Source organism: Hydra vulgaris, chromosome 10 (assembly GCF_038396675.1).
Source record: "Hydra vulgaris chromosome 10, alternate assembly HydraT2T_AEP".
Taxonomy (NCBI): domain Eukaryota; kingdom Metazoa; phylum Cnidaria; class Hydrozoa; order Anthoathecata; family Hydridae; genus Hydra; species Hydra vulgaris.
In genome coordinates this window covers 37,330,001-37,356,212 of record NC_088929.1, presented here as the reverse complement: position 1 = coordinate 37,356,212, position 26,212 = coordinate 37,330,001, and the positions used below count along the sequence as shown (strand labels likewise).

General features: G+C 27.7%; 1 protein-coding gene across 1 annotated transcript in view; it reads right to left on the bottom strand.

The window, feature by feature from the left end:
* Positions 1 to 10,700: 10,700 nt before the first annotated feature.
* LOC100210231 (uncharacterized) overlaps positions 10,701 to 26,212 on the bottom strand; it is a 232,714-nt gene continuing 217,202 nt past the window's right edge. Inside the window, exons 68-78 of the mRNA XM_065807935.1 lie at positions 26,138 to 26,212; positions 23,471 to 23,542; positions 23,294 to 23,394; positions 22,922 to 23,065; positions 22,627 to 22,701; positions 22,327 to 22,419; positions 17,715 to 17,812; positions 16,849 to 16,919; positions 16,022 to 16,099; positions 11,153 to 11,332; positions 10,701 to 11,072 (exon numbers count right to left, since the gene is read on the bottom strand). The exon at positions 26,138 to 26,212 is cut by the window's right edge and continues 119 nt beyond it. Coding sequence (XP_065664007.1) covers positions 11,004 to 11,072; positions 11,153 to 11,332; positions 16,022 to 16,099; positions 16,849 to 16,919; positions 17,715 to 17,812; positions 22,327 to 22,419; positions 22,627 to 22,701; positions 22,922 to 23,065; positions 23,294 to 23,394; positions 23,471 to 23,542; positions 26,138 to 26,212 — 1,056 coding nt within the window. The 3' untranslated portion in view covers positions 10,701 to 11,003. The remainder of the gene's footprint in view (positions 11,073 to 11,152; positions 11,333 to 16,021; positions 16,100 to 16,848; positions 16,920 to 17,714; positions 17,813 to 22,326; positions 22,420 to 22,626; positions 22,702 to 22,921; positions 23,066 to 23,293; positions 23,395 to 23,470; positions 23,543 to 26,137) is intronic.

The following is a 26,212-nucleotide window of genomic DNA, read 5'->3' as shown; positions in this document are numbered from 1 at the left end:
CATACTATGTTACATAGAACGACTTCATATATAAAAGATATTAACACACTTACAAAAATATAAACCCATTTAACCTTAACACATATGAACATAATAAATGACTCATAAAAATAATTAAATATATAAATTAAGAAAAATATATGAATTAGAAACAATTAAAACCACAACCTTATTTTTGTAATATTTGTTCAATGGCATACCTCGTAATGAATGTTTATCATCTTTAAAAAACAAACTATCAAAACGACCTGGTTTTTAAGATTATTGAAGCAAACAAATTATCTGTAATTTATTTAAGAATAGGTATTAAACGATCTTGTTCTGCAACATAGAGTTGATTGTGTGAGATGCTAGGATTTTGGAGATAAACACCAACTTTTTCAAGAGTTTGACCTTTATCAAAATTTGACCTTTGAAAAGAGCATCGTCTTCTAGTTGTTAAAAATAAAAATTGAAGATTAATATACTTTAAATACAATTGACAAAGAACTGGAATTGCTTTAAAATGCATGATTAACTAACCTGACTTAAAAAGTTAATTTGCTAATTTAAAAATACCATAAGGTTTATCCATTACTACAGAAGTCATCTAATTATCAAATATAAAAGATTTTGATCTTATTACTGATTAAGCAGATATTAGGATAGATTAAAAAGATTTGAGTATACCTTTTCGCGTGGTCAAAAATATAAAGAGAAATACTTTAAGGCCAAGCGTGCAAAATCTTCTTTTAAAAACTCCGTGCCAACGCGTACGAATGATTAACGGCAGCAGCTGCGTTAAATTAAACATTAATTATATGCGATAATATTATTACGGAATTCTCTTGAAACATTTGACGAAGAGTTTTGAAATTGTATTGTCCTTGGATGTTCAATCAAATAAGAAAGTTTTTATAAAGGTTAAGTCAATTTTGTCCTTTAATAGGCTGAAGTTGAAAAATTTCTGGTGCAAGTTTTTAAGTTTTATTATTATATGGTTTTATATATTAGTTTTTAAGTATACAAGTTATTTAGTCTGGGGCGGATCTAGATTTTTTTAATCTTTGAGATGGCTAACTTCCAGACACATATTCATCGATAAATTTTAAGTTTCATAGTATAATATTTTAGCGTTCAAAAGTATGACCATATAAAGTATGAATCCATTCATTCTTGAGGAGGTTACACATTTTATTTGTTTATAATTTTTAAACGCTGAGAGATTATAGTATGAAACTTAAAATTTATCGAGGAATATAAGTCTTATTGAGAATAGTATAAGAAATATTTTATCAACTTGTTGCTCTCACGTTTACGGCAGGAGGAATGGGGGGGGGGGGGGAATTAGGGCAAAAATTTAAAGGCTTTTTTGTACCCAGACTCAATCATCGCAATTTTTTGAAAAGCATTCTTACTTGATAAAGTATAAACAAATATATGTTTGGAGTTTGCTTCATATCTTGAAGCTAGCCATCTCAATGACCAAAAAATGCTTAATCCACCCTGTATTCAGCAGTCTTAGCTTAACTTTATTAGTTTTATTTAATTATTATTATTATTATTATTAGACTCAATGTTATTTCCTCCTGATAGACTGGTTGTTCTCGTTTATTTGTGCAAGTTTAGCGATTGTTTTATGAGTGTTGCTTTAGTTGTGTGCAGATTTTGATATCCAATTTATTTGATTGTAGGTTTTCAATTTAATAGTATAGAATAGGTCTACAGTATACTTTAAACAAATAGCTCTTCAAATATGCTTTAGTTTCAAAACTGGAAATTCTGACCGCGATGAAATAACTTGTAACTAAAACACCTACTAATAGCTTTTCGCCAATTTGATCTATGGAAACTAATTTTGCATTAAAAATATACTCGCAAATATTAAGTTTAGACACCTTTTCTATGTTACGACCAACTATCTTAAATTTCAGCTCATTAAATCTACTAACATTTGATTTAGGCTCTATTGTAATCTATTCTCTATTGTAATCTATTGTAATCTATTGTGTGTGTCTATTGTAATTGTGTGTGATTTGTTTTTTGCAATAATTTTTATTTCTATTCTTTTTGTTAAAAATTATTTTCATTAAAATCATATTACATTTAATATACTTTGTAAATTTTGGAAACTATCGCTCATCACTAATTATTTGCATACATTATTACTCTTATTTTGATTCCATATCTCTCGGTGCCAAAACTTGTACTTTCAATCTGGCTTGCCATATCTACAACATAATTATGTTGTTAAAGATAAAAAATACGGTTATCGAAATTGAAAATACGTTTTGTCACTTTAGCTATATTTATATAAATTAAAAATAACCAAAGTGATTTATATAAATACATAGGTATTTCTTTTTTGACTTCTATAAAAATTATGTAATAATTTAAATAGAAGTCAAAAAAATAAATATCTATGTATTTATATAAATCACTTTTATTGTTTTTAATTTATATAAGTACAACTAAGGTATTAAAAATGCTTAAACGATCATACAACATATGCTAATAAACAATTAAAATGTTCGAACAATGCTTTTTAAATTACAGCATTAGTTTTGCCAATTAGTTTTCTCATCGTTAGAGATTGTAATCTCGCACACTCAATAGATCCGCACGGGATTTTTAAATTCCTGCGGGATTGGTAGAATTTAATTTCACATACACATTATTAATGACAATTGTACTTATCTTTCAAGTGTTTTAGGAAACAAGCTCAAAAATCGATAGCTTAAAAAATATTTATAAAGGTGTGGCAAATAAAAATAAACCAATCCATTTGTAAATAAATATAATTTGAAAGTATATTCTCATTTTTTTTAATTCCTTGTTTGTATTTTTTAGGATTTTGTAAGTAAATTAGTAGAACAGTTAAATTATTATGACGTATTCTCTTACGCCGTGCATCAGCTAAATCAATGCTCAAAACTGAATATTGCTGATCGAATTTATCTAACATAAATCAAAAATTTGTTTCCGCAGCTATGAGGTTCAATTTTCTTCTGCATAATACTTCAAGATTAAGTTTCAGTGGTACCATGCAAAGAATTGAATCGTTGATTTATAACCATTCTTCATTTATGAGACATATTTCTGATGCAATCCAAATTAGAGCTTTTTTAATACATAAATTTAGTTTATGAAATTGTTCTAACATATTGAGAAAACTGTTCCACCTCGTCTGACAACCAAGGATAAACTTTATCTTTTTTAGCCTTGTTTTTGTAGCAAATACTTCTGTAAATATGTATCATTTTTAACAGGAGAGTTTTTAAAGATTCACAAAATTTTTTTCTCCTTTTTTAATAAAATCTTTGTAATTACTAATTCAGCATATGGTTGATCCAAAACTATTGTCAAATCTCAGTCTTCGTGTATAACTTCGTTACCATCTGTGGTATCTTGTCATCTTCTTCTTAACAAGTTACATACGTAGTCGACCCTTTTTCAGCTTGTTTATTATGTTTCTTATACAAGGTATCAATAAATGCAAGTTGTATTCCATGAGCATAACATGTTGATAGCTGTTAACAGCATTAATCGACCGGCTTTCACTATCACACTTGCTCCACCAGTGGTCATGGCAATAATGCCTTTTTGGAAGTCAATATCAAAACTGTTAAGCTTTTCTGCAACTAACTCGACACAATATTCTGCATTACACGATCTACGAATTTGAATCAATCCAAGATTAACGTGTTTTGCCGCGATATGCAAGTTCATATTTAGGGCAGATAAGGGTAATATGAGCACCATAAGCGAAAATTGGAAAATTTTTAAAATTAGTTATGCTGGATCCAAAATTTTTGCGAAAAACAATTTTTAGGGATCCCTACTCAAGATCCACTCAGATATTTGGGCAACCGAAATTTTTTCTTAAAAACACAGAGGTTTTAAAAAATTTCGGTTTTCAAAACCTTTGTGTTTTTAAGAAAAAGAGCTTATATTACCCAGACCACTTGGGAATATAAGCACTTTAAATTAGCTCCAAAAAGTAACATTAATTAAGTAAATAAATACCAATCTGACAATTAGAACTAATTTTTGGAATATAATGATTCGTTATTAACAAAACTTACATTTAAAAGGTCAAATTTTAAACCACTTTTTGTTGAAACAATACTACTATGTTTTCCGCAAAAAAAAAAAAAAAAAAAATAAGTTCGTTATTTTTTCAATTTTATTATCTCAAACCTTTAAACGATAAAAATTCAAATTTTTTGAATTTAAATTACAGAAAAATATTTATTATTGTTAAAATATTACCATTTTTTACTATGTTATTTTTTTACTCAAGAAGCAATTAAAACCACTGCTATTTTAGGACTTTAAACTAGGTAATTTCAATGAAAAACACTGGGTAATTTGCATATTACACGAAAATGGCATCTTTAAATTAAGTCAAAGCTAAATGTTTCTATGCATTCAAACAAAAATGAATTGAATTTTTAGCTAACATATTTTTCTTTATGAAAAAATTAACTTCATTATTTTAGCACCAAAATTTCGCGCCACAGATTTATTCATGCGAGATGATATTATTTTAACAACGCAAAAAATTTAACAGCGTTTTAATTAGGTGACAGCCGTTAATTACCGCAAATAAATTTATGTTAACTGTACTGATTCCCGTTATCAACACATAAAGTCGATTTGAAAGCAAGATTTACAAGAAAGATTTACAAAGCAACTTTAACTTGACTGCTTACATCTAAGAAATCTTTAAGTATGCTCATATTACCAAGGTACTCATATTATCCTAATCTACCCTAAGTCTCTGATTATTTTGTAATGACATTCAAATTTTATATAAAACTTTTAGTTTTGCTTTTTTAGTGTTACAAATTCTTTGTTATTCTGAGTCACAAATTTTTTCAGTATGTTAAACTTATAATGAATCTGAAAATTTTTCTACCACTGTTCTAATTGTATTAGGTGAAGAAGGGAGCCAAAAACCAAACTTTAAAAACAAATATCACAAGTATGAAGATGTGCAGAAACTATTTAAGGTAAAGCCGTCTTTTGTAACAATACGCCATTTTTTACATCGAAACTTCTTTACCGAAAAACATGTCAATTGTTTTTACCTTTTTCTTTGGAATCACTTTTTCTTCTTCGCAGTTGAAAAAGTAGTTAAAGTCTTGTTGTAAAATATTTGATTTTAAATTGTTTAGTTTTAAAATGTATTAATAACCTCTTTGTCGACCTTTAAATAGATTTTATAACAGCAAAAGATTTTAAAACGCCGCGTTCCAATGTCTCCAAAACTACTACAAATTTTTTAATAAATAGTTTTTCCGACGCAAAAGCGCAAATTTTTCATAGAAACAAAGTTTTGATTGGCAATATTCTGAAAAACCTTTACCTGAATTTAAAACTTTTAAAAATAAATTTACTATAATAAATACAAATATTAGTGGTGTGGATAAAAGTTTGACAAACTGAATAAGTTTCAATTAGATTGCAACTACTTGTTTAGTAAATAACACACCGTTTTTATATATATTGCCAGCGATTAAATTTTTTGAAATATTTTTTTTTTTGTTTTCTTTTAGTTCCATGAGAATTGCCTCATCAAAAAATATATTTATTTTTCATAAAATTTTCGAAGAAAAATACGTAAAAGTAATTTTTGGATACGGTTTGCATCGTGTCTATCAGTGACCGCTAGAAATTTACAAAAAATTCTAAAGTAGCTCCAAAATGAGGGCAATGGTGCCAACAAAATATTTTCGAGATATTTTTTAATAAAGTATTATAGCTTTTTATTATTTTTTAAAATTAATTCAGTTCTACAGTTTTTTAACCATAAAACAAAAACTAAAATTTTTTATGTAAAAAAATTTTTTGTGTTGGTAACTTTTTTGCTGGCAACATTGATGACATTTTAAGCCTATTTTCGAATTTTTCTTAAATTTTAATTTTGGAAATTTTAAAATAATTGCGCGGAAATACATTTTTTTAATTTTTATATTTTTTGTATTGTTTACTATTACCTTACCTTTTTTAATGAGGAATAGTTATATTAACTAATATTAAATATATATTAACTAATATTATATATATATATATATATATATATATATATATATATATATATATATATATATATATATATATATATTATATATATATATATATATAATATAATATATATATTATACTATATTTATATCTGTGTGTTTGTATAAATAGATATAATTATTTATATGCACAATTATAAAGTAATTATAAAAAAATTAGTTGATATAATAAGATGAGTTTAAATATAACATATAAATTATAAATTAGGTTCGTATTTTATGTAAACTAAATTGACTAATATATATCTTTTAAGTTGTACTTTTTTTTAAATTTGAATGTTTTTAGTATAAGTTAAAATATGCCTCGTGATTTCGATCGAGTCTGGAATAGTCATTTAAAAAAAAAATTATGCCAAGATGGAAAAAATGCATTTATTTGCATATACAGCAACGCAAAGTTTCTAACTCAAAACTCCACTCGAGCTAAAAAAAAACTTACTTACAGATTGTTCTAAATCGCTAAAGGCTGTAAAAACAAAATTTGCAGCAGATGTTTTGAAACAAAGTTTTGCGCATAAAACTAAAATTGGAATAATACTTGTAAAATATTTATTTGAACTTGATACAAGTGCAAGTAATGATGCAGCTGTTGCAGGTTTAATAAGAGATTCTTGTGACAAAAACTTCAGCAGTTTTTTAAAATACTTAGGCGCCAGGTCCACAATCAGTGTAGTTGCTAATGACTTACGTTCTGATCTACAAGAGTGTTCTTTTCTAAAATCTTCAGAAAAAGAAAAAGATGCCAGTTCAACATCTATTGTACCTCTCAATCAAAAACCTATATCATATTCTTTTGGTAAAATGTCAGCACGAGAGTGGGATGTATAAATATAAAATATGCAAAAGCAATTTATGCAACAGCCAGCCCTTTTAGCATGTCAGAAAATCCATTTTGGATTAATTTCTTCTAAAAGATTCGACCTGGTTGGTCACCTCTCAAACTTTATGCCCTGAGTCTTGATCTATTAGACAAAGTATATAATCAAGTAAATAAATTAAAACAAAAATTAATATCGCAGGCAGAAACACTTGCCCTCATGATAGATGGTTGATCTTGTATAAATAATGATTCACACATACAGATTATGTTAACTACTCCGATCCCAATATACATAAAAAGTGTTCATCCGAAAGAAAACTCCCACACTGGGCAATATCTATTTGATCAAATGGTTGAGGTTATTGAGAATGAAAAGGTTTTATCGAACAAGAGAAAAATAAAAGCTTTTTGCACTGACAATGCATTGGCCATGATAGCTATTTGGAAATTGGTAGAAAGTAAATATGACTGAATGTCAACATATGGCTGTTTTTCTCAAGGTCTAATTTTGTTAGCTTGTGACCTAGTAATGAAGAACAACATAGTTTCTAAAATACTTAAGCAAAATAAACAAATAGTTAAATTTTTCAAAAACAAGCATGTGATAAAGAGTATCCTTGAGCGTTGTAGCTTACATTCTCTGAAAAAATTTGACATTAACTCTTCCTGTTGTAACTAGATGGTCATCTCAGTTTTCAATGTTACAACGCAATCTGCGTCTTTGTGACTCATTGCGATTGGCAGTAACTGATGAGAAAGCAAAAGAACATATTGAAAAACACAACAACAACAAAAAAAAGGAATTAACCTTAAAGAATTAGTGTTAAATGAATTTTTTTGGAAAAAAACTATTTATTAAAAAATTTGTAGTAGTTTTGGAGACATTGGAACGCGGCGTTTTAAAATCTTACAAACTTCTGAAACCTGTAGGGCATTTCCATTTCTGTGCGTGATTTTTTATTTTTCCTTGTTTTAGCAATTAAAAGCTGGGACTTAAAGCAATATGCATACTATTATGATTTTCTTAAAGAAAATTTACAACAAAAATATTTTCAACATATTTTAGGCTACCCGAGTAAATTAAATATATATATTTTTATCAATTTATTTTTTTTGTGTAATCTTTTTAATTTGCGCCTATTTAATCTCTTTAATTTGCGTAATATCGCTTCAGTTTGAAAATATACGATAATTTTCAAAACGCTATACTGTAGCTAGAAATAAATGATGACTGCCATTTCCCAATGAAAATATATTAAACTATATATTAAATATTTTACTATAATATTTTACTTGAAACATTCACAAGCAAATTATTTCCTGCGTTACTTCCGTACGTCATCATTCATGAACAGCATTTAAGAGATTGCTGTGACTCAATGATACATAGAGCTACCCTGTAACTTTCTGGAAATCTTTACAAATGTTTAAAATATTATTTTTAAAGAAATATATACCGCTAAAACTTATATTTTCCGAGGAATTAAAGTTTATTATAAAGTTTTTTATAATAAAATGAGATTTAATTAGAGTTTGCCAGTTTTATTATTATGAAAATAATAGACAAAACGTTTAAGAATTTCCGTGCGTGTTATTTTGGAAATGCCCTGTATCAGAGGCTATTCTTGAATCAGAGGTTGATACAGCATCAGTTTCTATTGTATCACAAGCCTACTCATATGTCACAGCTGAGATATCTGACGTGTTGCAAAACTCAAAACTGCTTGTATTAAAAAACGTGAAGAATTTGTCATAAAAACTATACATTTGCTTGATCCAAGATTTTTTGGTCAAGACTTGAATCATTCAGAAATGATTTTAGCTGAGCATCATATATTCAGAATAATTGAAAATGAATTTATGCACAATTTTGAAAAACATGATTTAGTCATGTTTCAAAATTATGCATAATTTGGTTTGCATAGATAAAAACTTGTTTTTCGAAATTAACAATAATAATTATACCCGTGGTCATACTTTTAGGATTTGAACATTCGCAAATATTGTTTTTCTCAACGAGTTGTAAATATCTGGAATAATCTGACATCAGAAGCTGTAAATGCTGATGACATTTGTATTTTTAAAAATAAAATAAAATCGTGCAATTTCGATAAACATTGTGTCTATAAAGTAAATGAATGAAATCTTGAATGTTTCTATTAAAAACTATATTTGTTCCTATGTACTTTGTTTTCTTATTTAAGGGCATATTGTCAGTGTCTATTTATTGGACCTGTATGCCCTTTAGAACATGTATTTTTTTTTAAACTTGTTCTAATAAATCTTTATTTATTTATTTAGTATCGAGGTATTCAATCTTAGTATCGAGGTATACTTAGTATCAAGGTGATATTCAAAATACAATTACTTTGCGTAATTGTATTTTGAATATTATTTTTTAATCCTAATTTTTGTTGTGATTACTTCTTAATAGTTCGAACATTTGTTAAAAACTTATCTAGTTAACTTTTAAGAGACCAATCTACTTCGATCACAGCTTTCAAAGCTTACAAACTGCATTTCTAATTTTTTCTTTTTCAACGCAAAGTTTCTAAAATTGTTTTTAGAGGTTTTACACCTAATATATGTCGGTGTTGTTGAACCTAATCCAAAACTTTTTTTTTGTAATTAGGTAACGTTTTTATGTAAACACTCTAGCCGTCTTTGCTTTAATCAGATTAAAAACAAACGCAATTAGAGTTCAACTATACTTTAGTATACAAATTTAACACACAGTGAGCATAGTTTAGTGTGTTATATCTTTGAGTGGACTTGAATATATTGTAAGGGGTCGTCCATAAATTACGTCACGCTCTATGGGGTGGGGTGTGGTGTGCTAGGGTCAGGTTTAGTGGTTTTGTGATGACTCATACGCAACTTTACAGGTTTAGTGGTTTTGTGATGACTCATACGCAAGAAGAAGAAGAAGAAGAAGAAGAAGAAAAAGAAAAAAAGAAAGAAAAAAAAAAAAAAATGAAGTGTTATTTTATTAAAAATGAAAAACGAACATTACGATGAAAGGAAAAAAGATTAATAAATTTCTTAAAAAACTGAAGATATGGATGTGTAACAACTAAAAATAATTGTGACTTTGTACAAAATTATAATCGGATATAAAAACTCGAAAAACAAATTTCTAGCTAAAGACACACAAGTTCTAAAAGTAAACATTTTCACCACAAACAAGTTATAAAGATAAAAATGTAAGCTATGTAAACTATATTATGGAAATATAATAAAAAAAAACTAAAAAAAAAAAAAAAAAAAAAAACTTGTTACTAAAGTGTTACGATGTTACGGTCAAAAATTGCGTGACGTAATTTATGGACAACCCCTAAAATATTTGCAATGATGAATTATATAGTTTTTACCTATTGATATGCTTTTAGAAAAATTTTATTTATTTTAAAGTTCAATAGTAAAATATTTTTTAAAATCAGTCTATTTATTTAGTAGATAATGATAATTTCAATTATAATTATCATCGAAATTATCTTTCTCAAAAGGTTAGTACAAACTATCCAAAATCTAAAAAACGATTTTTTTTATTTTACCCTTGCATTTGCTAATTCAAAACACTAGTTGCACTTCTTGCGCTGTAACACCTAATATATGTCGGTGTTGTTGAACCTAATCCAAAACTTTTTAAAAAACGCGTTTAAAAAACACATTTAATTTTTATTTTTTTTTCATTAAAAAACTTTATTTTTATTAAAAAAAACATTTAAATTTCTTTTTTTTTTCACCTAAATTATTTTTTAAACTTATGAGAAAGGAATGGAAGTTTAAAAAACGAAAATAATAAACAACAGTACGTTTACCTTTGATTAGTCTGATATATAAACTCTATATTTCAAAATTATTCGATTTGAAACCATTAAATAAAAAACCGTAAAACTATTTGTAATAAGAATAAATAATAAAAATATTTTACTCGGAGCTAAACGCTGTTAAAAATATACAAAAACGGTTAGCAGCCAAAATAAATTATGTAACGTAAACCTATGATGCAACGACCAACTAGTTAGATTCTTGCTTCAAAATTAGCGCGCTTCTTTAGGTGGAATCTAAGAATATATCTTCTTTAGGTTTTATACAAGGAGGAACCTTTTAATCTATAATTCATCACGCAAAAATGTTTTCGATTTTTGAGATAAAAAGTAACGAGCGTAGTCAATAGTACTCTAAAAAAAGTAAATAAAATTACTAAAAATTAAAATTATAAACAACTTATTTATTCTCATTCTTAAATTAAAGAACAAACCTCAACCCACAAAGTGTTATTTACAATCGCATTGTTTTCATATTCACTCGAATCAAACAACGTAACACTTGGAGTTTGATCAATAGTGTAGTGAGCCGCAATTCGACGTTGATGTTCTGGCCATTTAGTGGTAATTTTTATAAATTCGTCTCGTTCCACAAAAATGTTCCAGATTAAAATCTAAAAAGAGTAAAAAAATATTACAGACCTATTAGAGCACAGATATAAGAGATTCTTATTCTGTTTTAGCTTTAACACCGCATGGAGTCTCACGGGATTAGGTCTCCTTAAAATATTTACTTCAGTTTTCGTTTTCGGCAATATATATATGTTCAGCTGTCAACTTGGTTTTACATCTAATGTTGCTTAGCATTTTACATCATATTTTAGAAATCTGGAAAATTGTTGGGTAAAATATCCGGAAAAAATCTGAAATATATTTTCCCTTATATTCCTCCTAATTTTGCTTTTAGCTATGTTGTTTTCAATTTTTTTTTTAACTTTTTTTAACTTTTGTATGAATGGAAAAGCCTAAAAAACAAGTATATTTCAAAAATATATACCTAAACTTGTATGTATGGAAAACATTTTTGATATCCGGAAAAACTAAAAGTTGAGAAAATTATCCGGAACTCTGGAAATATCCGGAAAAAGATAATCCCTGATAGTTTGTCGTCTGCCTACAGATCATATCCCTTTGAAAAATGACCTAACGGCTTAAATATCAACTTGCTAGTTTTATAGAGACTATTATAGCAACTTATATGTTGTCATTGATACTATTGTTTTGAAATTACTTATATGTTGTCATTGATACTATTGTTTTGAAATTACTTATATGTTGTCATTGATACTATTGTTTTGAAATTACTTATATGTTGTCATTGATACTATTGTTTTGAAATTACTTATATGTTGTCATTGATACTATTGTTTTGAAATTACTTATATGTTGTCATTGATACTATTGTTTTGAAATTACTTATATGTTGTCATTGATACTATTGTTTTGAAATTACTTATATGTTGTCATTGATACTATTGTTTTGAAATTACTTATATGTTGTCATTGATACTATTGTTTTGAAATTACTTATATGTTGTCATTGATACTATTGTTTTGAAATTACTTATATGTTGTCATTGATACTATTGTTTTGAAATTACTTATATGTTGTCATTGATACTATTGTTTTGAAATTACTTATATGTTGTCATTGATACTATTGTTTTGAAATTACTTATATGTTGTCATTGATACTATTGTTTTGAAATTACTTATATGTTGTCATTGATACTATTGTTTTGAAATTACTTAAGCGCGACCCATTTTTAATCTTTTGCTGTTTTGAGTTGAACTATGTTATACAGCTTGTTCACTCTCCACAAGTTTAATACACAAGCTGTAAACGTTATATAGAAACAGCTTGACGATCTCCCAACAGGTACAGAACATTCGTCGGACGTCTTTAGGACGTCGTAAATTGCATAACATAATTTGTGGACGACCCCTTATCTTTTTGGTAAAACTCCAGATTTTTGTTTCATAAATTTAAAAACGATGCAGAAATTTTTTTTTTTTTTTGTTGGTTTTTTTTAATGAAAATTTATTACCATCAAAGTTTGTAGATGTTTTATTAATCAATACTTTGTTTACTGAAGTTTCCAATCACATACTTAAAGATCTTTCAGGAGGTAAATCATCTAATAGAAAAAATCATCTAACAGAAAAATATCATCATCTAATACTTTTTCTGAAAAAGTCTTAAAAATTCAATATTTTGTACAAAGTTTTAATAAAATTAAAACTTTTAAATCTAAGTAGAACCAGATATCAAAATAAAAATAGCATTATAAAAACAATGAAAATACTGTCAGTATGCAAACTGATTCAGATTATACTCAAGTAAATGTTGATACTAAGAAACAAAGATGAGTTATTTGTAACTAATATAAATATTTAAAATGTTTTTATCAAATGCGAAAATTTTTTTGTAAACAAAGCATATCTTTTGTAACATCAACAATAACAGCAATGCTCTGGTTAATGAAGTAAAAAGTATGCTAATTTTGTTCATCAAGTTAAAAAGCTGCTTCTGCGTTAGAGATATTTAAAAGAAACATCAGATCAACAAACAACAAGCACCAAATCTTCTATAAAAAGAGAAAAATGGGCCGCAATGTAGGTGACATGAGTCTAGTTTTTCAGCTTTCTGCCCTAAGTGATGCGAAAATGGTTATTATTATAACTACAAAGTGACATCTTTTAATGGCATATGACGCATTCATATTCATAACATATATTTATAATGCCAACATTCTGATACATATTTGACAACAAAATCTAACCAAAACGCTTCGAAATTAACCAAGCGTGACAAACGTAACAAACTACAAGTGGCTTTAAACATCGGCTGTAGTGCCCAATTCATATACGACCAGCTGGATATTGACTTGTTATTAAGTACGATACAAAGAACGTTACATGAAGCCAAACATCTGAGGTATTAGAAGCATAAAATTAAAACTTTTAAATCTAAGTAGAACCAGATATCAAAATAATCATATGTCAACGTCGGCAATGCATAAACATATCATGGAGAAACGTATGGCGTAACTGAACAAACATTTGTCTTGTCCACCTGATTGGAGCTCAATTATTTGGTCTAATGAGAAGAAGTTTAATCTTAATGGTCCAGACAGATATCAATATTATTAGCATGACTTACAAAAGTAGCCCTAGACTCTCTTGTCCAGACAAAATGGTGGTGGTAGCGTCATGATTTGGGGTGCATTTTCCAAGGCTGGATTATCTGAATTGAAGTTATTAAAAGGAGAACAAACAGCTGAGGACTATATTATTATACTCTCTGATTACTTAATGCTATATGGGCATGCGTTATCTTGCATAAACACAAAATATACGTTTGTCTTTATGCAAGATAACGCATCGATACTTACGGCAAACACTGTGATGGAATTTGTAACGGAATATGACATCCAGTTGTTTGATTATCCAGCACTGTCACCCAACTGGAATCCAATTGAAAACATTTGGGGTTACTTGTCTCGTTACGTGTATGCAAATGGAAAACAATACAGTAACCTCATGGAACTGAAAATGGCCATCCAGATGGAATGGAACAAAATCCCCCAATCTTAGCTTCAAACGCTCATTTCCTCCATGCCTAAGTGTTGCATTCAGATTATTATAAAGAAAGGTAAGAAGATTGACTATTAGATTCGTTTCTACGTCTTAGTAATCTCTAAAACCTGCTGAAATGGTGTGCGTGTTATTGGTTTGGCACATAATGTATTTCTAATTTCATTCATTTTTTGTTTTTCACATGTTTTAAACAAAAACAAAGACAACATTGTCCTTTATTTGTATTTTATTTCTTGTGTTAAATATGTATTAATTATTGTGTTAAATTCAATACGTTCATACACCTATTTTTATTACTAAATTATTGCATGCGCTATTCGTTTTGCGCTGACTGTAGTATGACGCATCCAACCAAATACATGAATAGTAAAATATGAGGAATCTTCAACAAAATTTCAAATTTCAAATTTTGTTACTACTATTATTATAATTTTTTGGTATTGTCATAAAAAGAAAATCGTTACTCAGCATGGCCATGTGTCATTGACCGGAACAAACGGTAATCAGAGAGGACAATATCTGGTAAATAAGGCAGGTGAAGTAGGACTTCCCATTTGAAGTTCTCTAGGTAGTTTTTTAAAACATTTGCAACATGGGGTTGTGCGTTGTCATGTTGAAGAATAATCTTGTCACGTCTTTGGTGTATTGCAACCTTTTCTCTTTCAAAGTTTGGCTCAATTTGATCAATTGTCATCGGTAACAGTCTGCTGTAATCATCTTGCTTGGTAATATTTTACTCCGAGCTGGTCCCACTAGATATAGAGTATGAGCTTGGAACGATGAGTATTTAGTTTTGCTGTCAATGTTGATGGCTAGCCGGAATTGACCCACGCTTTTCTACGCTTAGGGTTGTCGTAACATATCCACTTTTCATAGCCAGTAACAATTTGATGCAGAAACCCTTTTTTTGTCTTTCTCAGCACTTCTTCTTAGCACCAGGATATTCTTCATCTTTGAGGTCAAAATTACCCTCTAATTGTTGAAACCATCAGCAGCCTCAGCTGCTGTTATCTTTAAGTAGAAGCAATGTAAAAGAATTCCTCGCAAAAACGTTTTTGTAGGAACAAACTCAGCAATTATTAAAATAATGGATAAAAATTTCTTAACACTCCAGCAGTTGAAATTAGACTGATGTTTGCAGCCTAGGGTTTAAGTTTTCAGGTAAAATTTATTTCAGCCCGATTGGATATATACCTGCTGAATTACGAGTCTCAATACAAAACATTCAAAATCATTTTTTTTAGAAGAATATTATAAGTGACTTGATATATATTGTGTTAAGATTAATAAAAGCGGAAACCCATTCATCAAACTCTTCAGGAACTTTGAAAAAGCAACTCAAAAATTGAACAATTTATACTCAGCAATATCACTTGAGTGTTTTCAAGAAAAAATTGTGTCGTTTGAAATAAAAAGGAACTTAAAAACCTGTGCAGAAATGAAGATCTGGAGATAGTAAAAACTGCATACAATAAGTTTAAACAATTAGTCTGCGTATTTCTTATGAGCACGTATGAACCTAATGTTAGAGAGAACAACTCTTTGGTTTATAAACAATTATTTAAAAATTGTTTATAAACCAAAAAACTTTGTTGTGAAAATTTAGGCGGTATTTTATTTCATTACTTATAAATATTCAAATATTTTAAACCAAATATTAATATATATGTTAAAAATGAATCAACAATAAAAAAATTTTTTACTTCGTCCATAGTTCCTATAAAATATTCATTTAAATAACAGCCAAGGTAAATTGGTGCTCCTTTAACCTCGTCTGCCTCCTACAGTAAAAAAAAAAAAAAAGAAAAAAAATATTTTAACAAAAATCTAACTTATATTAGACCCAACACCTCATTAAAAAAAAAAATTTTATCATTTTATTTATATAAAGTGTTGTAGAATATATTTTAATTTTTTGTTCATTATAAATTTATTTTGCTGTATAATAAATGCACTAACTACTAGTTATAAATATGCTACAAATACGCATAATTAACTACTAATTATTATATAATATTGACAAGTTATAAACTTTTATAATTAAAACCAAGAGTTTCATAAAATATACTTTTTAAAATGTCATTTAATGAATAAGAATTAAATAATGTAGATAACTTGAACAAAGTTAACATACAAATGCAATTGCATAATTGAGACACAATGCCTTTGTTGAAATCAAAATAAAGGTAAAAAAATTAATGTAAGACAAATATTTCCATTTTAATTTCTAACTAATAGTTGTTATTATCTGTTGACTACATCTAATCTATAAATAATTACATAGTAACCATCTTTTAAACACTTGCACAAGCTATATAAAGAGTTTGTATACTACAGGTGGGGTAGGAATGCAGGCGTTTACAGTACAATTTTATCTTTTTTTTTTTTTAAATAACATTGCATTAAACTAAAAAGTTTAAAAATGTTTCTTTTTATGGTTTTTTCAGAGTATTAAAAAATAGTGTTCCATCAAGTTTTCTCATTCTGGACCTGCAGCTGCAAAAGCAATAGCAATAACTTATTAACTTACAAATTTTTGTATAGGTACATCAGTGCGTGATGCGTATAATGCTCCATCCACAAAAATTTGGATTATTTGATCTAAATAAAACAAAAAACCTTAAAAAAAACAAACAAACAAATAATTCTCACAAACATTACTATAGTAATTTACTTTATTCAATTTTTTGAAGTAATTAACATTTTGGCATATATATTTTGGGGGGTAATTGACATTTTTATTAATGATGAAATAGTTAGTTAATCCATAAAAAACACTTCAATAGTGGAGAAATGTGTAAACAACCAAAAGTTGTGTAATTGTGTAGAAAACGTAATAAATAAAATTAATTCACTGTTTTGATCAAATAAAAACAATTTTAAATATAAAAACTGTAAATAAAACAGATTTGCTAATGCACTCTTTTTAAAAAATATTTTTCTTTTGCGACTCATTGCTTAGCCTCATCAAGAGCCTTTAGATATAACTTTGAGTTAATAAACAGAAAATGAGCAAACAGTAATTAAAAATAAACATTTTTTATAAATTCCTAATTTTTGACATTATTGACTTTACCTTTCTATTAATGAAAAGCATGAAAAAAGGATGGATTCTAGTAATGAAGATCATGGATCTTTACATAATAAATTTTTTTTTTTTTTTGTAATGCAAGAGTAACAGCAAAGTTTCAACTTAATTTGTTTAACTACATTAACAATATTTCTAAATATTTTATCACTAAAGTGGCTTATAATATTGCTGATAATTTTTCAATGTTTTTAAATATATATTCGAGTCTTGATTAAATTTAAAAAAAAATTGAGTCTTGATAAAAAATCACCAAGTCATGTATAAACAGATAAAAACAAAAGAAAAGAACAAAACAGTGCTCTTACTAAAAGAATCATATTGAATTATGATATATTGCCATTTGTCATCCAATAACGGAACATTAGCTTCAGTTGTTACCAAACTTAAGCTGAATTTAAGTAATCTAAAAGTCAACAAATGTTAAATATTATTAAGTTTAGGAGAGTAAATGCCAACTTGGTTAAAATGATTTTGTAATATAGAGCCTCAATATAAAGAATTCAAAATACACAATATGAAATTGTATAAAATCTATACAGAAAAAAAAGCAAATTGTGTACTCCCCTACCCCATAAAAAGATGAATCAATTCAAATCTAACAAGTACAAACCATCATAAAATATAAAAAAATACACAGACAAAATAACAATAGAGTATACTTTAAAATATGCTTTTTAATTCTGTTCTAAAGAACTTAAGAGGCTATTTTGATAATGCTTTTAGTGGACTGTGATATACATAGCTATTGGTATGTTGATGCTTGCCTGCTGTGATATCGAGCTTGTTGCTGGCAAAAGATAAAGGATACAAGTTTATTGTATAATGTAATTATTTTAATTTTTTTTTTCTCAAGCAACTTTCTTACAAAGACGCTTTGAGAAAAGAAAATTGAGCTCAGTTGCTTAAAAGCTTACCACAAAACTTACCTGTTTCAAAATAGAACGATCAAATTTAATCTAAGATCAATAGTACTAGATTTGTTAGTTACATATGCAGTTATACATGCCAAGATCAACTGTATAAAAAATATAAGTTACACATGTCATTTTGTATATGTTTACTTTATGTTTTGTATATGTTAGGTATATGTTACTTTATTAGAAGTAGTTTTATAAAATAAGTAAAATTTTTAATTTATTTATAAATGCTTGGCTACAATTTTTTACAATTGTAGCCAAACATTTTCTGTTTTTTCCAAAAATCTTCTGTTTAACCATAGCTATTTTATAATTAAAAAAAAAAACGCATGAAATAGTTAAAATGTATAATGAAAGCCTGAAATCTAATGTGCTAATCAATCACTCAAGCAGATGAGATGAAATCTAATGATAATTGGCTAGTAAGTTGCTTTATTTTATAAGCCATTTTTTTTAATTTTTACAACGAAAACTTTTTTGAAACATGTTTGTCATTTAATGCTTATGATTTATGTTGTTTGGAAGATTGGAGTTCTTCTAATTTACACCTGCACTTGTGTTTTATACTTGTCACCACAAGGGTTCACCATGAATTTTATGCTTCAATAGTCTTAATGGAGCAGTTTGAGTTGCAATTCAATGAATTCTTTTATTATTACTATTTTCTGTTCTTTAACTATTCAAATTAGGTTATGCTTTTGTTGTTATAGTGAATATTATGTTTTAATATTGAATATACATTTGTTCACTGTAAACATACTTAGGATGTTTAAAATACTTGCTAAAAATAGGACATTACTCCTTTAAAGAAAAAAAATGGATATTACTCTTTCATTAAAAAAAAGGGACATTACTCTTTCAAATAAGAAAAAATGAAAAAAACAGAACAACGTATATAAAAAAAAAGAGGACATTGCTCTTTCGAATAAAGGTTTTAAAGTTTTAAAAGGAGCCAATGCTTTCACAAGTTCTTGCTATTAAAATCAACAAGATAATTTTGTAGGTTTCGCAAAAATTGTGTATGGTCTATTGGCCTCTTGTATCTTTCCCAATGTGTCCTGAAGTTGTGATGCAATGCCTCTGAGGTCTGCTCACTGTACTTGCCAAAAGATTCCTTCCTGTGATCAATGAATTCCTTGACATGAAAGAAAACGGCGTGGACTTTAGGGGTCACACTTGCCTTTGGCAAATAAAAGAAGGAATTTTTGAACTGTGTGATTTTTTCAGCATAGTTACTCTGCAACTGATTTCCAAAACAAGAGGACACAACTGCATCAAACTTTCTGAGTGTATCAATCCATGGAAAAACTTGGAATGCTGAGTCTTCTTCAGCAAGTCTTTGAAGAAGATCAACATGTTTTAAAAGTTTTTAGCACTTATTGCCAGCAAACTGGTCTCCATGAAATGGCTGAAGCTTGGTGTGAATTCTTTTTGGCCATTCATCAGCTTTATTCCAGGTTTTTTTCAGTGTTTTGAACAAATGGTTCACCACACCAAGTAAAAGATGAAGTTCCATGGGTGGGATCTTGTCAAGAACAAAAGTAGAGTCATGCACATCTAAAAGTGGATCATGAACAACATTTTGAAACTGCTTGGCCTTCTTGTGGCCCAGACCTGAATCTTGAAATGAAGCAAAGCACTTTCTTATTGAGCCAAAAGTGTGGAGTTTTCCACATTGTGACAAGTTACGGTGATCTGCATCACACCAAGTACATGGATGATCTGCATCACACCAAGAGCTGGCATGGGATTGAAGCCCGCAAAAAAGGTTTGCTAACTTCATGTCACAGGACATAGAAAAATCTACTCCACTTGGACAAACTAAAGACAAGATGCTTTTGAGGTTATCATATTTTTCAGGAACATCCTCAGCCACTGCAACGCGAAGTTGGCGCTTAACTACACTGTATCTGGGTGTTTGAAATAACACAGCCCTTTTGCCTGGTGGTGAAATGGATGGAAGTCTTATTTCTTCTTCTTGAGTGCCAAGACTGAATTTAAGGAAACCACCTCCACCATCAATGCCCAACTTCACCAAGTAGTCACCTTAAACATGATGTTGCAACAAGACATTATTCAGTAGCTCAGAAAGATTTTTGCATTGAAACACAAGTTGTTTTCTGGACTGCTGCTTGTCATTTGAAATGGATATGTATGTGTGTGAGAAGTGGTCTGCCAATTGCTTTCTAATGTCAAGAAACTTTTCTTTAAATCTTGGCTTAACAACTTTTGTATTTGTGACTTGGTTTAATGTAGATGCAAGTTTTTTGATGTTGTTGTTTGACAGTCCAGTGTTGTTTTGTATGCAGACAAGATCTTAAGCTCGTAGAAGTGGCACATCACCAAACAGTCTCTTGGGGTTTGAAGAACCTTTAGGAAAGAAATTTGAAAAACACCAACTTGAGACACTTAAAAAGCAGTGGCCTTATTAAAATGCAAAACATTTATGTAGTACTTTTACTGTTGAAGTATTAAGTAAGATTCCCTTTACCTGGAGTAATTGGCATGGGACGTCCTCCACCAGTTTGCGCAATTCTGATAGTTCCATGAGGTGAGGACTGTTTTGCTGAGATAATAGTCGATGCAATCTGAACATCTTCTTTGATTTTGTGAAGATCCTGAAGATTCTGATTTGTCCAAAGGGTGCTTTTGAAGTGCTTTCAAATGACCAATTTGACAAATAATGCAATCACAAGGCTGACCACGTGTCTCTGGTCTAACCAGGACTTTGATGAAATCAAAATTTTTTGGGAGAGCCACACTTTCACCTTTGCACTTTTTTCCTAAAAGAATCCTGCAGGTATTGCATATTCCACTTGAAACTTGTGAGTCAGAAAAGTCAAGTGTGAATGAAACTGATTTCTTGATTTGTTCAATCAAAAAACTTGTCTATTCTCGAGTACATTTGTTCAAACATAGGAAACAAACTGTTTTCCTACAGTCATCATGTTTTTTAACAGAATTTAGGATTTTTGCTTTGAAGTTAAAAAAAAGTTGTCATGCAGAATTTAACACTTGACAAAAACTGCTTTTTCCTGGAATTACAAAAACTTGTTTAGAATTAAATATTATTCCCTAGGGCTTTGTAATAATAACAAAATGTTTTTAATACAATTTCTGACTTATTTTAATGATTTTTATTCCAAAGATACATATTGCACCATTTTGCAAACTTTTTGGACAATGTCGAAAACTTCAAATTGAATTTTTTTTCTCGGACGGTCATAAAAGATTTCAATTTTTGGATTTTCCTTATCAGGAAGGTGTTTATATTGTTCCCACCAAACGATTTTTCCAGTGCTTTTTGGAGTGAATATTCTCATTTTCGGACAAGTGTGAATACTAATGCATTGGACTAATGATTTACCAACAGAATAGTATTTCTTGGTAATGGGTGATATTCAAAACGTTGTTCAGATATTTCTTCCCAGCCTCATTTCAGCATGTGGCATTCTTTATACCTAATCTATTTTGAATGAGATTACATTATAAAAAGTAGTAAGCAACTAATTTGCGTAATATGCTAAAACAAGTGCATATCATACATATAAACATAAGAATTTATCTTTTTCAAAGAAAAAAAAGAAAGTGAATCCATGTTTTAAAATCATAGCTTAAACTACAAAAAGTCTTATATCAAACCACTTTCAATCTCTGATTTGATCTTTGCACAATTTTTGTTACTACGCCACTACTAGAGTTCATCAAATAGAAGAAAAAAATAATAAAACTATGATATTAAAGCAACAGTAGCAATTAGCAAAGAAAAAAAAAATTAAAATACAGGTTAAAATTAAAATGTTTTTAGAATAACTTACTTAACAGCCGTTAGCCAAATAAAATAAACTTAATAACATTTTAAATAATGACTATTTTTCAAAATGCTTGTAATTATTTTGTAACTATTTTTATGAAGAAAATCAAATAAAAAGTAATACATTATACAAAAGAACAATAAAAATGACAAATATTTGTAATTATAAATAATGAAGTAAAGTACCTGTTCTGAAGATACAAACAAAAGACTTGGTTGCAAACAATTGGTTGAGTAGAATTATTATTTGTTATCTTCACCCATACTCCAATCGTAAAACTGAATAATTAAAATAAATCATATAAATATGATTTCTAATAAATACGATATTATATAAATGATCACTATTATAAATATGACTTTATACAAATAAATATTCTTCTAAATATGGTTTTGTAAAAATGACCAATCTTATATCATATAAACAATCTAAATTAAACAAACATAAATTATTTAAACACAGAATAAAATAATTTTTTTTGGTACCTTGATGTAATTTGTAACTTGCTAAATGATGGTAAAACAACACAACTTTGATTAAAAAATAATGCTTTGTTCATTCTATAAGCAAAATAACAATCTATATTGATAGTAAAAGAAAAAGAGTCCAAAAGAATATTTTTTGTTTGCAAAAAAATAGAGAAGAATATTTTGCAATGCCTGATAACCAAAAAAAAAAAAAAAAACTAAAAAAAAAAAGAAGAATTTAAAGAGACTGTTTTTTAAACAAATTATTAAAGAAAAAGTACATTATACATTATAATAAATACATTATACGAACCTTTCTAAGCATCTTACTTGAAGATTTGACCACACTGTATTCCATTGGCCATGAGTATAAACCCCTAACTTTCCTCCATTTATTGATGATTCCTCTATGTAACCCGAATCTGCCAATACAAGCGAACCTTGTTGTATTAGCAGCCTGGAAAGTTAATTCAATAATTTTAATAAAAAATAAACCAAACAAAGTTGGTGCTTATGCTGAAACATTTTGCTTTATTTGTATGCCTCACTTTGTATGACAACCATAGCAACTTTTCTTTAGTTAAAAAAACATTTTTTTAAAAGTTTATTAGTCAATATTTTAACATGTGTAACTAATTTTTTTATAAATCATTTTGTTTTACAAAAAAAATATTTTCAAGAATACCTAATTTTTCCAAGAGAAGGTCTTAATTCTATTTTAAACATGTATGATTGACGATGTTCCCAACCAACCATTTTAGGATCTTGCCACAAAACTGCAACATTCTTTAAAAAGTAAATTTAATTTTAAATTTAAACTTTTTTAACTTATAAACCTTTTAGTTAAAAAACTAAAGTTTACATCTGAGTCTCCTGAGTACCAAAGAGCATTAACAAATGCATCTGTTAGAAGACTGGAACCAATTCTATTAACCTTCAAATAAAAAAATAATTCTAATAGTTTTGACTTGTAATTGCATATATATACAAAAAATTGCACATATAAATTTAATTGCATAATTTAAAAATATTGTTTCTCATAATTTAAAGAAAACTGAAATTACTTAGTATTTCAAAAACTGAACATTACTGATCTGTCCTTAACATTAAATTTTAATGGAAAAAGTTTAATAATTAGTGGGTTACTTAAACAGGGGGTTTTAAACTGATTAAGTTAACATAATCATCATAGAATTATCCTAATAAAAACTGATACCTCCAACCTGATATGTTTTATGCACTATTTGAATTCATTCAAATTGTTCTATACTGGTGTTACAATCAATTTTTTAGGTTTCTTAGAACCTATTTTTTTCCAGTTTTCCAATTTATTTTTTATGAAAGATCTTTTTCTTTAGTCAATTTATTTTTATGAAAGTTCTTTTTCTCCAGTCAATTTGTTTTTATGAAAGTTCTTTTTTTCCAGTCAACGTTTATGAAAGTTTAAAAGAGAGTCATAAAACATTTCTTTTTTTTCTTTTAGTTATAATTGTAACAACTTATTTAAAAATAATTTTGTATCTCAAGAAAATTTAATTATCATACTAACTTTTTCAAAACTAAACAATACATAAATATATAACATAAATATATAATATGTACATAAAATAAAAACAAATACAAAAACTTATTTAAATACAATTTTATTCACAATCTCATAAAACCTTAATTACCTAAACTAACTTTTTAAAAATTAAACTTTTGCACAAATCAATGAGACCTAATTAAAAGCGGCAGGCCTGTCAAATACTGGTTTTATGCCTTTATAAACCAAAAAAACTTTGGTCAGGAAAATAAAACAACTTAGCATTTGCCAGAGCTGCTTTTTGTACACAAGAAATAATTATTAATTTTGTTGTCACTAAATAATATTAACTGTTTTGTATAATTTTTGGTTCTTATATTTGGAATTGTAATGAAACTAGTTTAAAAAAAATTTACAATGCAGTGTGGTGTAATGGTAACAGAAAGTTTACTAAGCAAAACAAAACTTTAGAGCTAAGTGGGCTTATGTCCAATTAGCACCAAATTTTAATTTTGAGTTTTTTTGGATAGAGCAAGGTACAATTATTGAAAGGTTAAAGGAAGTGCAATTAATAGTACTCACATTTTACATCTAGATGAACATACAACTCAGGTCAGTTTGGCAGCTGCATTGCTGCTAAACTGTTGTGAGAGTAGTATGCATTTGATTTGCTGCTAAACTGTTGTGAGAATAATATAAATTTGATTTGTCTATTAGCTCAATCACCTCACATTCTACAGTTATTGGACTAAGATGTTAGTTGACAAATTGAGCAAGTTTGATAGACAAAGTAAAGAAAGTTTTTACCAAGATTACAAAAAATAAAAAAATGTAAGAATTTGTATAAAGTATATTTTTCTCAGTTGAAAAAAAGATGAATGAGAATATTTTACAAGTTTCCAGTCCATTACTAGTTTTTAATATACAGAGTTATTTCTACTAAAAAAAAAACAGCATTAAACAACAGACATTAACTATCTAACAAAAACATTCAATCAATCAACATCTTTGACCCTATACAGTCTTTAACATAACCATCTGAACTAGCTAGAAAACTTGAGAGAATAAATTGAAAATAAAATGAAGAGTTTTTTCAATAAGAAAAATTAGGGTCAGGCTGTGAGTGAGAATAGGACTGCCTTAGAATAAAAAATGCTTGTGAGTGTCACTTGTAATAAAATTATTATTCAGTTGCTGGCCAAAGTATTACAGAACATGATGTTATAGATTTTCTCAAGAGAAGCAAAAAAAATTTATTAAAAAGAATATTAGCACTTGACAGGTGACAGTAAAAAAGAACATTAACACTTCACAGGTGACAGTAAAAAAGAAAATTGTAATCATAATAATCTGATTAAAGAAAATTTTATTATTATTTAATTTAAAGAATTAAAAATGATTATTAAAAATATTATTATTTAAATTATTTTATTATTTAAATTATTATTTAATATATTATTTTAATTATATAACTCTTATTTTGATATTAAAGTAATAAAATTTTTTAAATTAATAACTAATGACAAAAATAGATAGTTACTATATACTTTATTAAATTATTTTTCAAAAGTTACAAATATGTAAAATCAATGTTTACTTAAAAATAAAATAACACAAAATATGTAATACATATCGGTTTCAGACATGTTATTATTAATATGTATTAACATTTCGGTTTCAGGCATATTTTATTATTGTAAGAGTGGCAAAAAGCTCATTGTAATTTTTGGTTCATGTAATACAATTTATTCAAAAGGTCTAAAAGATTATTTTTTATTGAATAATAATAATATTAATAATAGTAATTAAAAAATGCTCCAGCCTGCAACCACAAATTAAGTTGGAAATTTCAAATACAAATAACAACTTATATACATAACACTCAAAACATCTAGCAAATTTAATACAGCTGTATTTCATCTCAATCACTTGAACTTTATTTTGTTATAGTTTTTTATAATGCCATACTTATTTAAAGAATTTTTACTCAAAGTAAAAAAATACCTTTTTAATTTGTATTCCTTTAATTCCAGCTTTGTACGTTTCATTTTGAAAATTTATATTTTCATGACGCCACAA